Source organism: Aquila chrysaetos, chromosome Z, assembly GCF_900496995.4.
Source record: "Aquila chrysaetos chrysaetos chromosome Z, bAquChr1.4, whole genome shotgun sequence".
Classification (NCBI taxonomy): domain Eukaryota; kingdom Metazoa; phylum Chordata; class Aves; order Accipitriformes; family Accipitridae; genus Aquila; species Aquila chrysaetos.
Window position 1 is genome coordinate 75,598,782 of NC_044030.1, and position 14,322 is coordinate 75,613,103.

At 37.7% G+C, this 14,322-nt stretch overlaps 1 protein-coding gene across 1 annotated transcript in view; it reads left to right on the plus strand.

Annotated features, from left to right (window-relative positions):
* MTMR12 (myotubularin related protein 12) overlaps positions 1 to 14,322 on the plus strand; it is a 43,234-nt gene that overhangs the window by 4,114 nt on the left and 24,798 nt on the right. Inside the window, exons 2-8 of the mRNA XM_030003353.2 lie at positions 4,238 to 4,292; positions 5,513 to 5,652; positions 7,497 to 7,569; positions 8,826 to 8,956; positions 9,636 to 9,729; positions 12,335 to 12,458; positions 13,649 to 13,724. Coding sequence (XP_029859213.1) covers positions 4,238 to 4,292; positions 5,513 to 5,652; positions 7,497 to 7,569; positions 8,826 to 8,956; positions 9,636 to 9,729; positions 12,335 to 12,458; positions 13,649 to 13,724 — 693 coding nt within the window. The remainder of the gene's footprint in view (positions 1 to 4,237; positions 4,293 to 5,512; positions 5,653 to 7,496; positions 7,570 to 8,825; positions 8,957 to 9,635; positions 9,730 to 12,334; positions 12,459 to 13,648; positions 13,725 to 14,322) is intronic.

Consider the following 14,322-nt stretch of genomic DNA (forward strand, 5'->3'; position numbering starts at 1 on the left):
TTAAAGTGTAGTAAGTACCTCTAGATTGTATGGCATGCAACATGGGATTAGGCTTGTTTGACCAAGAAGTAGTCTTTCAGAAAATACCAAGTATGTATTGTGGTTTGTTTCTGAATACAAAGTATATGCTAAGCATGTGCATAGGTATTTCCTCTTTTGCATGAAATTCCAGTGGAACTGTTAGACAAAAGTTTGATTTATTTTACTCAGGAATCCTGTATTCACTTGTTGGAGTACCACAACTAATTGCAACTATTTCAGTATACAGTTTGACTTTTACAAGTGATAAAGATAAATCCATAGTTAAGAAAGCTATCTCAGCCCTCTGTTAGTCTTTTAGTGAAGTATAAGTAAATAAGAAAAAAGAATGTTCTCAGCAAGCCTCACCATGATGTAGAGCTTCCCTGTGCAGAGTTTACTTGTGGAAAACTATATAACAACATTGAAATATCCTGTGTTCTCGCAGCACTACTATTTGCTGTCAGCCTTGAAAGAATGTATGTTTCAGCCAGTGCTCTTGAAACCTTGGAAGTGATAACTGGTTCCTTCATTACTTGAATCCAATAAACAATGTTTTTCCCAGTAAGTTTACTAAAAATCTTGTTTTTCATTGTTGGAATTACCTCTAGCACAAATGTCCAGCTATGGAGAAATGGAAGCATTACCATGGGGAAAGGTAGGTTCAGAGTTTATAGCATGTAATTTGCAGCAGCGGACTGTATGAACAGTCTGTCTGCTGAGAGTGATGAGCAACATCCACTATCAATAGGCCTATATACATATTTTGCAATACTGATTTAAATAAATCCAAATTCTCTGACAAGATCTGGACTCTGGCATGCATGTTTTTCACTTTTTACTCATTTTCTGTCCACAGTTGTTCACCTCTCTGTGGAGTGGGAAGCGAGGAATTGCTCTCAGCTGTGGTGAGGCTCTCGGACAGAGAGCAGGAATCATTTGGGATCCCTCTGCTGCCCGAACTGTTAGGACCCTGTTAATATAGCATAACTGCTACTTGACCTTACTGCCTTAAAGTCAGTGTTCCTCACACATGGTGGCTCTTTTATGCTTCAGCACTTGAGGAAGACATGCCTCCCTAGACAGACTTGGGGAATATATTTTAGCCCCTTTAAATATATTTTTGGGGGAGAGCTGAATGTAGTCCCTGGGTATTGCAAGCTATGCAGTTCTTCTGTATACTTGGGTAAAAACCAAGAAGAAAAAGAAGGGTGAGCGTTTCCTTAAGAAAAACAGTTTCTCTATTGTGTTGTCTCCCCCCTGTTGAAGCAGAGAATCTGCAAGGAGCATGGTGTCCCCTTTCCCTGGCATGTCACTGTTTCATAATGCTATCAGCTGAAGTTGGTTTGAGCTAACAAGAAGAATGATGCATTATTTATTAGTATGGTGTGACATGTTGTCAGCCTGCAGTTTTGGTATGATTTGGTACTCTGTACTGTTATAACTGATAATTATGGGGTGTTGCTGAATTGCCTACCACTCTGATAGCCTGGAAAAAGGAATGTAGCACAAGGTAAGTGCACATGTGAGAAGCATCTCTGCAAAACAAGTTTCTAAAACCTTCAGCAAAGTTGAGGTCTTTTTATCATTTCTGAGGCAATCCAGAGGTAATTTTCCTCATTTGCATGGTGTCCTATGGGTGTTTGCATTTAGCTGTTGCTGGTAGTAGGGTTTCCTGTGTTGTGTCTTGAGTAAGAAGTGCCAAGATTCTGCTTGGAGCATTCAGAACGGGGAAGCCACAGATGAAGAAGTATCTATCTAGAGGTGTGTGTGGCTTTCAGTGGTCATATATGGAAAGTGCTTGCATGTGTAACTTCAACAAATGGTCAGAGGGTGAAGTTTCCTGAGGTCTGAGTGGATTTAGTAGCTTGTGGAAAGGGACAGACTTGCTTCTGCTGCTTCCCTTTCTTTTGTTTCTGTGCTCATCTGACCTGTTGATGAGCCGGTTCTGCTAACAATAGGCAGTAACAACAAAACCAAATGTAGCATGAGTACAGACTTTCCAGCTGATCTTATGAACCAAATTACCTCACCATGTAGTCAGACAAACCCAGGGATAAAAGGGGTGAGTGGGTGAGTATGAACTGTGTGACTGATTAAAGGGGTGTTGAGGAGCATGTATTTTAGTGTCAGCGGGCTCTTAAGTTAGTCTGAAGATCTGTTTTGCCCCAAAACTGAAATCCATTAGAAAAATAAAGTTGAAACAGAGTGGAGATGTTCGTTAAACTTATGGGCTCCTACACAACTTGCACTGACTCATGGTGAGTTAACAGCTTTTCTTCATAAAGATTTTTGTCATCTCTCTTAAAAGAGCAAACACAAAATGTGACGTCAGTAGAATTTAATGTGTTTTAACATCCTGCCTTGGAAAATGAGTGCAGCAGCATGGATTCTTCAGCAACGTTCATGGCTTGCATTCTAGTTATCCTTAGTGCATATGTATGAAAACTGTCTGTGAAATATTTATGATTTTATTATGGGAATATAAAAGTTGACTTTCAAATAGAACTGTTCTGGAAGCTCAGCTCTTGGAAGCTGTTGTATGTTAGGGGAACTCTGCCTACAGTAAGCACTTCAATGTCTGTGGGTTTTTGTCAACAACTGGTACTCATGGCAATAAGTATGAACATTCAAGCAGTGTGTATACATAAACAGTAGTTATTACATGCCTTGTGATATCTCCCAAAGTAAAAGTTACTGGAAAAGCACCTAGCTAGTATAGTGCTTTACTGTTCTGTAGCAGTGATTGTTGGCATATAGTTTGTGAGCAAACAGTGTTGCATTTAGTTACACACAAATAGTGATCATAGAAGGCACAGCTATAAAGGCACTAGTAAACCCCAAAGTTTAGCTCAGAGCTATCAGTGGTGAAGAGACAACATTGGGAAAATGCATATGTATTTCTTCTCTGAATGCAGCTGTGAGCTTGAGCCATGTTTGCATAGTAATTTACCTACCTATCAAGCATGAACTTTGATTAAAATTTACTTATACAGCATCCACACTTAGACGTCAAAGGTAGCAAATTGTGTTTTGTTTTCTGCATTAGCTGCCAGCTGTAGTTTCTTCACACCACCACCACTTTCATTTTATAACCCTTTCCTCTTTTCAACCTGTCTTGAATGTCTCTGCTGTTCTCATGACATGGTTTCCTGGTGGTTTTAGTTTTGCTATGCAGTCTTCAAGCTTTGTTTTGGGTCTTCTGAGTGTTGAGAGCAAGTGTTTATATGAATGGCAAAGGGGGATTATTTTTATGTTCTCAGGGGCTTTTGTTTCTCTGTTAATCCAGCAAAACTGTTGTTGCTCATGTCTCCTTTTGATTGCTTGCCTTGATTTGCAATACCTGACTCTGGATGCTGGTGACAAACTAAAATTAGCTTGCTTACTGCTGTGGCCCCGGGGGGGGAGAGGGTTCCAGTTAACTAATAGTTTTCCAGAGACTCCAATGCATGTGAAGTCATTCAGACTCAGAAGAGGAAGTTCTGAACTGGCTGAGCAGGAAGGGTGTAGCATGTCCTTTAGTTTAATAGTCTTTCAGCTGGAGATTTTAGCCCAACTATCAGTGTCCCAAGGCTAGAATAAGTGATACTTAGAATTTAAAAGGTTTGTTTTGTGCAATTTGGGTCCAAAATAAAGGATATCCTGTGGCTGGTTTTACCTCTTGGGTCTGAGGTTCTGAAATCCCCTTCCCTCTAATCTTAGTAGTGCTGTTTAAGTAACTTTTGTACTTTGATTGCAGTAATACATGTAAGAAAATCAGAAAAGATAGTGAAGGATGAAGCTTGAAAAACTGTGAAGGGGACATTAGAAACAAATATTAAGTCTTATGTGGAAAAGCTTATGAATGAACTCTGGGAGATGTTATTGTAATACTGAGTTTATGCTTATCCATTTACATGTGCTGAGAGAACTTAGAGTGTTGGTCATGCTTTATTTCTGCCTGTTATTTATAATGCATTTCCTTTTTTGTGTTCAAAATTGCATGTAACTGACACTGGGTGTCAAATCACTGACTTAATTATTTAGCTAGTAGACTACTGACCTTTAGTGCAAGGAACACATTGCAAACTTGCTCTTCTTAATTTAGTAAGTTTTTTCCTTAATTTTAATTTGCTTATTTGCTAGAATGTGATAAATTTAAAAGGGAGGGTGCTGTTACTTACAGCATATGTTGAAGGTACAATCTTTGCAAAGTAACAGTTATTCTTTCTCTCTTTAGGAAATACACATAAAGGAACCCATAGAAAAGGAAGTATATCCTCGCTTATTACCAGGTAACTGTTGTATATTGTATTAGAATTAAATGATAAAAAAATCAATCACGTAAACAATATTTAAATATTCCCACATCTGCAACAAACAGTCATGTGACATCAGTATCCCAAGTAGTAAAATAGAGGGTTTGGTGTGACAAGCCACACAGGTTGAAATGTTTTCAATATCTGTATCTGCATGGGTTGTTGAAAAACTCTATAAAAATTTCAGTTTTTATAGAGTACAGTATCTTCAGGTAAGCTGCACATGGAGAACTGTCTATACTTTAGTTTGCCCTGTCTCTCAAAAGATAAAGTTGGGTGGGTTTTTGTTTGGGAACTGAAGGCCAAGATCTAGTGGAAACTTACTTTCTAGTTGCTTTGTTTCTACTACGAGTTACTTAGGCCTTTTGATGCCTCATTCACTGTTAAGATTTTTTTTTCTTAATTTACAATTCTTTCTTTTTTAAAAATGTTTTCCAAGATCTGGAAAAATGACATTACTAATAGAAAATACAAGTAAAAGCTTAGAATAAACTAGTATTGTTCTGTTGGAGTTTCTATACTTGATAGGAAAAACACAGGGTCTGGCAGATTATACCTGTTAAAACCTGTTTTTACTTTCTTAAACTTGAAGTTCAGTTCCTCTTAATTTTAAGATTAGAACTTCATTGACCATTATTTATGTAAATTTGTGTTTGAGAACTTTAAGATAGCCCTGCTACCTGTAAAATAAGCAACATCTCCAGTCAAAGCTATGAAAAATTAAGTATGATGAACTTGTAATAATCAACTCAAATGTTTCAGCATTCTTAGAATTTAGCAGTAAGAAAAATTGGAACAGTTTTCAACTTGGTTTATTGACTGTATAAACTACTCTTTGGTGGGCTTCTGGTTTTTTTTGAGTACACACTCTTATGGTTGCTCTTTGCAGCTCCATGTGTTGGCCTACTCTAAGTGGCAGAAGAACGTGATGCAGGTACCTCTGGTTACAGAACTCCTAAACATGTGCAGTTGAACAGTGTTCAGTCCATCTTGACTAATGTTAATAACCTGGAAGGCTCTGAGTGTACTGATTCCAGGAGCTGCCTCTTAGTCTTTTTGTATAACAGTGTTGAAATATCTTCAGGCATACAGTTGTGAGACGCTATCAGGAAGTTAATGCTGAGTTTAAGATAACAGTTGAAATAATTCAATTATAAATATCGGTTATGTTGCAAGTCAGTGTTTCTTTTATACAGGTGAACTGCTGCTTTGTGAGGCAAGCACGGTATACAAGTATATACAAGAAGATGGGTCAAATCGTGGCACCTATGGGAAACTTGTGTGCACAAACTTCAAGATTGCTTTCCTTGATGATAATTCTGCTTCAGATGATGATGTAGGAAGACAAGTCTTCTAATTATGACCAAACAGGCTCTGAAGACGTGTAGTGTCTCTGACTAAATATTCATATCTTTCCCTTATATAAGGATACAGAATGAATATAGATTTATAAAATAGTTTTAATGGGTCCAGACTAATTTTAATCAGACTGCATCTGCTTGGTCTATGCAGGTGCTTCCTCAAGCTCTAATGATTACTTAAGTAAAAATGGTGCAAGGCTGTATGTGGACACTTACACTAGACATAGTTTATAACTCTTCATGTCCTGTGAGTTGGTAATTTTGTGAAGCTTAAGTTAAAAGAATTAATTTTTTTTAAAATTAAATCAACAGGTTGTTTAAACCTGATTTCTGACTGCTTGTCTAGTAGCAATTGCAAAAGTGTGAATGTGAAACGTACTTCTAATGTTTTATAACATCTGTCTGACTTGACTTTGGGCTACCTCTGCAGAACCATTTCAGGGCTGCACAAGACTGAGTAAGCTAACACTCAGTGGAAATGCTCTAGAAAATTGTTTGTCTGGCTTGGTAAAACTCTGAATTATTCCATTCAAAGTCAGGTGTTGACAGCAAAGATTTAAAAACCTGGTACTCTTGAGCTAGCAAACATAAACCTAAAAAGTCCCCAAATCTTAGAAATAAGTTGAATCTTGTTTCCTTTGTTTTAGGTGCTCAAATTGAGCTGTCAATGGGGAATGGTAATGCCACACTTTTTTTGATGTGCTTAAGCATCTGTAATGGTCTGGTCCATTTAAGTGATAAAAAGGAAGGAGAGACTATTATATAGCTCTTGAGTGCAAGGTGATCTTGGCTGAAGAATAGTGAGAAGAATCTGATTTGACATGTGTTCATTGTAGTCTGAAGTTTCTTGGGGTAAAATTTCAGGGAGATAAAATGTTAAACTAAGGCTCCTGCAGCCAAATATGGATTTTTGGACCTTGTGGAGTTAATTGGGACAAAGCTGCAGAGCCCTTTCCACAGATCACATGAGATGTATGCTAAAGTTGGTAGTGACCATGCTAATTTCTGTTCCATCACTAAATTTAAATCTCGGGTTGTAGCATGCCAAGTCAACTATATTTCTCTCAACAAAAGTTCGATATTAGCCACCTGATTCACAGTGCTGCAGACCTGGAAATAACTTGAATGAGGTTAACTCTGTTCACAGCTGTCTTCATGTAAAATGTAATTTGCTGATGTAGTGTACATCAGCCTTCTGGTAATACTATTTAACATAACAATGTTTAATTGTGGCATTACCTAAATGTCATTTTTAACTCCGAACTCAGGGAATGGTAAAAGTGAAGGGAGCTGCAAATCACTTCAAGTTTGGCAAAGCAGTAGACAAGAGAATTGGGTTGTGTGTGTCTTCATTTTACCCAGTGATAAATCTGGCTGTTACGTTGGAATATTCTTGGGATACTTGTTATTTTAAGAGATTTTCTATTTCCTGCCAGGTTCCCATAGCAAGGAAACTTGTCATAAAAGGGCTTGGATTACAGCAAGTTACTGTATTTCCTGTTTACTGCAATGATTCTAGTTTGAAAAGTGACTCTCAATAGAAATGCATGCTTTGAAGCATTTGAAAAGTAATAACTCTAATCTACATTTCAAGCATGGCTGAGACTTAAATAAAACTGGATCTGCAGTTTATAAACTATGCCTGTGTAACCTGCATCTGTCTATTTTAATAACTGTTCTAAGGTGTTCCACCTTACACAGCTTATAAGAATAAGTAGTAATGCTGATAGTAAAATATGTACTGAATACATCCTTTACTTGTGAGAAGGTGCTACTGCTTAGTAGTGTGATGTTTCTAAGAATTTTTTTCATGTTATAGGAGCCACAATTTGAGAATAAGATTGTAGGAGAAAATGACATAACCCTGCAATGTGTAGACCAAATCTATGGAGGTGGGTCAGCTTTCTCCTCTTGGTTTAATAAGCCTCATACTTCTAGGTGTCTTACAGTGCTCATGCTCTTTGTACACTTACATCCTTTTCAGAAAACTGATAGAGTTGTCACTTTGGAAACTAGGATTGGGTAGTCTAGAAAAAACGGCTGCAGTTATATTTGATGATGAAATGACAGATAAGAGATCTATCAGAACCTAGTTTTATCCCTCAAGCTTGTGAAAGCTACATTTTTGTTAATTATCTTGCTGAGACAGACAAAACAATTCCTTCAAAATGTCATGATTCAAAGCAAAGAAGAGTGTACTGTGAAAAATCTCTGACTAAGATTGGTCCACAAGGATCTTTCAGTGTATCAACTATTTCTATAAATACGGAGGTATTCATTTCATTTGAGCAATAGCAGTGCAGAGCAGTACAGGTACCAAATTCCCAAACAATGCCTTTTGTTTGTTTAAGGCAACATTGTTTTATGGGATTCATGATGTCTTCAAAATATCAAAGGAGATAGAAAAGAAGGTTTTAATTTACAAGTAAATCAGTGAGTGTTTTGCAGCAGGGCTTACAGGTATGCCTGTATTGCTAAGAAAGGTAAATGAGAATGGGGCTTGTAATTTGTAAGTAGTGGGGAAGGCTTTATTGAGAAGCCTGACCTTTGACTAGTGTTAGAGTATTTAGAGTATTTATGAATGGTGGTGTGGATTTGTGAAGGAGTGGACTAGGGGGACACTAGTGGAAGCTAGTTGTGAGACACTGTTTAGGTTCATATAAAATGCCCTAACTGGCAGCACTTGAAGCTGTGAAATGATATATCCTGAAACGGAAGCGAACAAAGGGCTCTCCTGGGGACTTTATGGTGGTTTAAAAAAAAAAAATTTTTTTTTAGGAGCTTAGAATGATCTCAGTTGTTTGGGGACTTTCCCTTGGGCAAAACTACTAAATTATGTTCTTTATGCATATCAGAACTTTGAACTGACTATGCAGTCAGAATGTGAACAGAAATAATCACTGAACAGCTGGCTTGCTGCAAGTTTGGTTTCTACCTTGCAGGAAGTAGTTTGAGTGCATTTAAAAAAAAAAAAAGAGTATACTAGCACAAGAGCTTGCCAGTCGGTGTTGTAGGATGCTTTTTCTCACTTGCTAAAACTTGGGCTTGAATTAGTTTCTTGAGAATTTTGAAAAGTCAAGCAGGAATAGCTTTATCAACTGATGTCAAAGTCCTTTTTGATATTTACTTAGACTTTTTAATTTTGCAGTTTATGATGAGAAAAAGAAACTTCTAACTGGACAGCTGAGAAAATACCCAGAGAAGCTAATTATCTACTGTAAAGACCTTAGAGTATTTCATTTCTGCCTGAGATACACAAAAGAAGAGGAAGTGAAAAGAGTAAGCATAGTAACTTAAATTTGTTTTTCTTTTTTAAGGTTAGTGTTGAGTGTTTAGTTGTGGGGATGAGGGAAGGGTGAAATTCACCCTGAGAGATCCCTTAAACTTGGAGTGTTTTCCAGTCATTCCCAATTGAGAGAGAAAGTAAAAGACGTTGATTTCTAGCTAACCTTACTCATTAAACATCGTTATGTATATAGCAGTTAAAAACATCAGATGCACTGGCTCTTTGAAGGAAACTGGAGTTTTAGAGTACTACATGAAATTAGCTTCAGCTCAGGCAAACTTGTAAAGCTGTTCTGTTTGTGATATAAGATTTTAGTATGTTTTAGACTTCAGCGTTTTTTGTATGAAAGCAATTATTTTCCTGATAACTTGAGTTCTTTTGACAGGCTAATCTGAACTCCAAACTAGGAGTCTACTACCTTTATTTAAATAATAAGAGTCATTCTGGAAGTTGAACTTGTATAATACTTCTCATTAAGCCAAGTAGGTATAGTGTCTTGCGGACAGCAGAGAAAGTTTTTTAAAAGTCAGTTTTCAGCTGTTGGGGATAGAAGCCATTAAACAGTTTTGTTTAAAACCTGGAGGTGGGGAAGCGGGGGTAAAAAAAAAATCACATTTTTTGCACTGACAGTCTTAGTCTGTGTTTGGGTGTTAATTTTTGGTCCTTTTCTAGATCGTCAGCGGTATAGTTCATCATAGCCAGACTCCTAAGCTGCTTAAACGCTTGTTTCTATTCTCTTATGCATCAGCTGCCCCAAACAACACAGGTAAATGTTTTCCTATTTTTGATTTGTATTTGTTGCATACTGTTAGTTCCTTAGCAGTCTGGGATGCTTAGTAGCTGAGTTTGTGCTCGGCTTATGACTGCCCTGCTGGCAGATAGCCTCAGAAGATTCATTTTTCTCTTGTTATACATTGTTAGACTTGTTGCTAAAAATTTCTGAATTGTCTACTGTTGGTTTCTGTGTCCTTCAGTGTAGTTGCACAGAAATTTTCCAAGCAAGAGTAGCATCACTGGATTAAAAACTTACTGTGATCAATATGTGCAAATGCTTTTCATGTGCTTCTGACTAGAGTGCTCTCATCTAGAAAATATTTTACTTATTTTATCACTGTGTTTTTTCTGTACTATTGCAGTGAACCAAACTTCCTGCTCTTAATTCTGAAATTATTACATTTTAAGTAGTGTCTAACAAAGTATTTCCCTTTTTGCTCTTACTTGCAAGCGATCTGCTTTTCCCAGGCAACTGCAAAAAAAAGCATAGGTTTGCATAGCAAGATTCCAGTAAACATCTGACTTTCTCTTATAGCTAACTTATTACATAATCTTCCCAACTGATCAAACTTGGCTGAATAATGTAGTAAGCTGCAAAATTCAAGATAAAAAAATTGTCAGTGCACTTTCTAGCATTTCATAGTTCAGACTTCAGCTGAAGTAATAGCACTGTTTTGAATTAGGAACCTGATTCTTAGTGCACCAGGAATGCCTATTCTTTTCACAGAGGGAAGTTTTGATGTACCAAAGGTATTAACTGGACACTTATCAAAGTATGTCAAGGAATTACAGCATCACTGAGGTTAGAAGAAACGTCTGGAGATCTAGTCATGGAGATCTAGTCATCTAGAAAGAAACCTCTGGAGATCTAGTCATCTAGTCCATCTGCCCCTGTTTAGAGCAGGGTTAACTACAGCAAGCTTACCAGGATCATGTCCAGTTGGGTTTTGAGTATCTCCAAGGATTGAGGCTCCACAACCTTTCTGGACAGGCTGTTTCATTATTTGACTGTCCTCACAGTGGAAAAGTTTATTATTATATTTAAATGAAATTTGCTGTAGTTCAGCTTGTGTGCACTGCCTTGTGTCACGTCACTGGATACCACTGAGTCTAGATCCATCTTCTTTACTCCCCTCCACTGCTTCCACCCCTGGTCTGGTGTTTATATGGACTGGAAATATTTCTTGGCCCTCTGCACCCCCACTGAGCCTTCTTTTCTCCAGGCTGAATGGTCCCAGCTCTTGGTCTCTCCTTGTATCAGGTGCTTCAAGCCCTTTAATGATCTTAATGAGCCTTCACTGGACTTGGTCTAGCAAGCCCATGCCTGTCTTGTACTGGGGAGCCCAGCACTGGACACAGCACTGCAGACATGGCCTCACCAGTGCTGAGCCGAGAACAACAATCACCTCATTCAACCTGTAGGCAATGGTTTTCCTAATGCAGCTCAAGAATACATTGGCTGCCTTTGCTGCCAGGGCACATTGCTGGCTCAGGTAATTCCTGCAGATTTTGTCTGTAACTGGTATTCAGTTTGAACTACAAACATCAGAAAGACTGTAAGGTTTTCCAGGTAGAGACTAATCAAATGTGTGAGAAGCCTAGTCTTTATAGCAACATTTAAGTATTGTACCCAATTCCATATTTTAATAATTATCTTCAATAATAAACGCCTAGGTCTCATTCTTTATAAAGTTGTTATAGGCCAAACCAAGCAGACTTGGGTTTTATGACTGTTATGGTCTGATACTCTTAAAATCTTAACTTGTCCCTTAGAGCTCATTAATAATGTTCTGTTTCCAGCTGTAAATTTTTCATCTACCTTATCTTCCTACGGTGGAAAGTTTCAACTTGCCGTTGTATCTTCTGTGGAAACTCTAGCCCTGTTTAGTGTTTAAGTGTTAGCTGATGTTGCAGTATACTTAATTATGATGGATGCCTAAAACAATTGGCCATACTCCATAAATTATATGGTGGTTATACGAGATCTGAGGCTAAATCAACCTGCTGTCATAAATGTTGCTGAGGTGGCTAAATAGAAATACAGGAAAAGTTCTCAGATGAAATGATTGAGACTGAATTGCTGTAATAAATTTTCTGCTCTTATCAAGTGCCTGAAATGTTCTATTCAGTGCAAAACTCCTATCCATGATAAAAGAATGGACTTTAAATGAAATGCAGTATCTGAATTGCAGAAAGGCTTTTGGTATCATTGTTAATTCTATATTTAAGCCTATATTGTTAGATGCCAGTCAGATGCACTAGTATATAATGGTATTTGCTGCACAGCATCCTGGGTTTTAGGCTCAATGTGAGGACAGCCTCAACTGTATGAAAGTTCCATAAGAGCTGACTAATTTCTGTAGGACAAACTATTCCTGAAGTTATTAGTTAAAGCAGTATTTGACAGAAGATGAGTTCTTAAAGATCAGACAGAAGCGGCGTGGTGTACAAAGGCATTTTATCTTTGACTTGAGGCTTTCTGTACACAAGAGGTTTTTTCTTGCTTACCTTAATGAAAACTAACTACTTGATTTAGGAATGCTTTTGTGTTAGAGTTCCTGATAGTCTGCAAAGTTACCATTATTGATGTCTGACAGATGGAAGAAACCAAACAGTGATGTTTGAAACTCTTGAGGACTGGCGTGGTGAGTTGGAGCGGACCAAAGGGAATGCAAAATACAAAGCAGTGACTACCAATGAAGGCTACAGAGTCTCTGAAAAGTAAGCTTGCTGCAGTTAATAGTGAACCTTGGATATACATCTCATTAAGATTTGCCAAAATCAGTGCTGCCTTTGATGCTGAACATTATGCAGTTGTTTAGGGTTTTTTTAGGATTTGTTTTCCATTTTGATTTATGGGATACTTTGATTCGGGACCTCAAGGAGGTCATCTTACACAACCCCTGCTCAAGCAGGGTTAACTTCAACATTAGCTCAGGCTACTCAGGACCTTGGTCAGTCAAGCTTTGAATATCTCTGGAGGTGAAGAATACCACTTCCAAAATGGAATAGAAAATATGTAGGTCTGGTGCCTACGCTTCTGTCATACTGGTTAGGATGACATTTTCTCAGTCCTGTACCTTTACTCTGGTAAAATTCCAAGTTAAATGCACTTGATTTTCTGGTTTAGTTGGGGGGCTGGGTGGAGAAAGAGTAACTGGTTTAAAGTGTATCTCCAAAACATGCTGGTAGGAGTTAAGTTGCATTGCCTTTAGTGGAAGTTTAGAGATGTATACTTCTACCAGTCTAGCTAAGTAACATCTATCGGTAAACCCTTTAGGATGTATACAAGGCTTTGTGTACTACTGTTGTTTAATAGTCAAATCCTGAAAGGTTTCGCAGACCTTGGAAACAAACACCAGTTTTCAAAGAAGTCTTAACTATTTATTCTAGAACTCTGTCTTGAGAGACCCAAGCTGAGGTTAAGTATTTATTTTTATTGCTTCTGTGGATATTGAACATAAATAGTGTTGGCTGACACTGGAAATTCATGGTATATTAAATTACATTCTTGGATTGTGATGCAAACTGCTTACAAGGCATTGAAACATAACTAGTTACCTAATACTACAAAGGCATGTTTTGAAACAGCAAAGAATGAGAGAACCAAGGCAGTCTTAGCAATCAGTCTTAGATGTTAAAATTAACTGTAGGACTCAATTGGAGCCTTGGAAAGGCAGGGTAATGTTGCAGTGAAAGTAATGAAGAGCTCAATATTGGAAGAAAATACTTTATCCAGCTGAAAATAAAGGGAGGGTGTTGAGGGCAATATAATTATCTAGTAGGAAACATTATTGTAGCAGTAAGACTGAATATATAATTAGCATGTGGGCTAGAACACTCACCATCGTTAAGGAGCTTGGAGATTGTTCAGTTTTTAAGTGCAAGAAACTCTTTTTTTGTTGTCTTAGGCTGCCTTTGTATTTTGTTGTTCCCATATGTGTTTCTGAAGAGAGTATCTTGAAGTATGAAGGCAGAGGCATTCCTGTAAGTATATATGCATGGCTGAGGGTAAGAAAACTTATTGAGAAGACAAAATTTCAACTAGCACTTCAGATATTACTTCATATTATTTTCAGAACTTGTTTGTTTTTAACAGCTCGCATGTATGCCTAGTCATCTATAGAAGGGGAAACATCTTGGAAGAAGTGCTTAAAGTATTCTGTATTCCCCGAAACAGTATGAAGCAAAATGTATATGTATGGTTCACAGCCCTCACTTACTTACATCAGATATCTAATGTCCTATAGTCTACATATACTACTGGTCTGTCTATTCATCAGCCTGTTCTTCATGAGACTGAGTACTGACTGCCATCTAACTGGGGCAGGATGTAGGGCTTGAAATGCTATTTGGATACTGAGGTGAAGACCATGCACGTACAGGTATAGCCGAATACCTCCAGTTACCTAGCTTGGGTGCTGGTAAGTAGTATGGCTGTGATGATGCAGCATTTTTACGAAGCCAAGTAGCCTAACTGAAAAACTAGTTCTAACAGTCTCAACAGAAAATGAAGGTAAATATACTGTTTTGCGCCCTGTAGCAAGCTGGCTTTGACTTCCTACCTTGTACTGGAGTTCAAGAA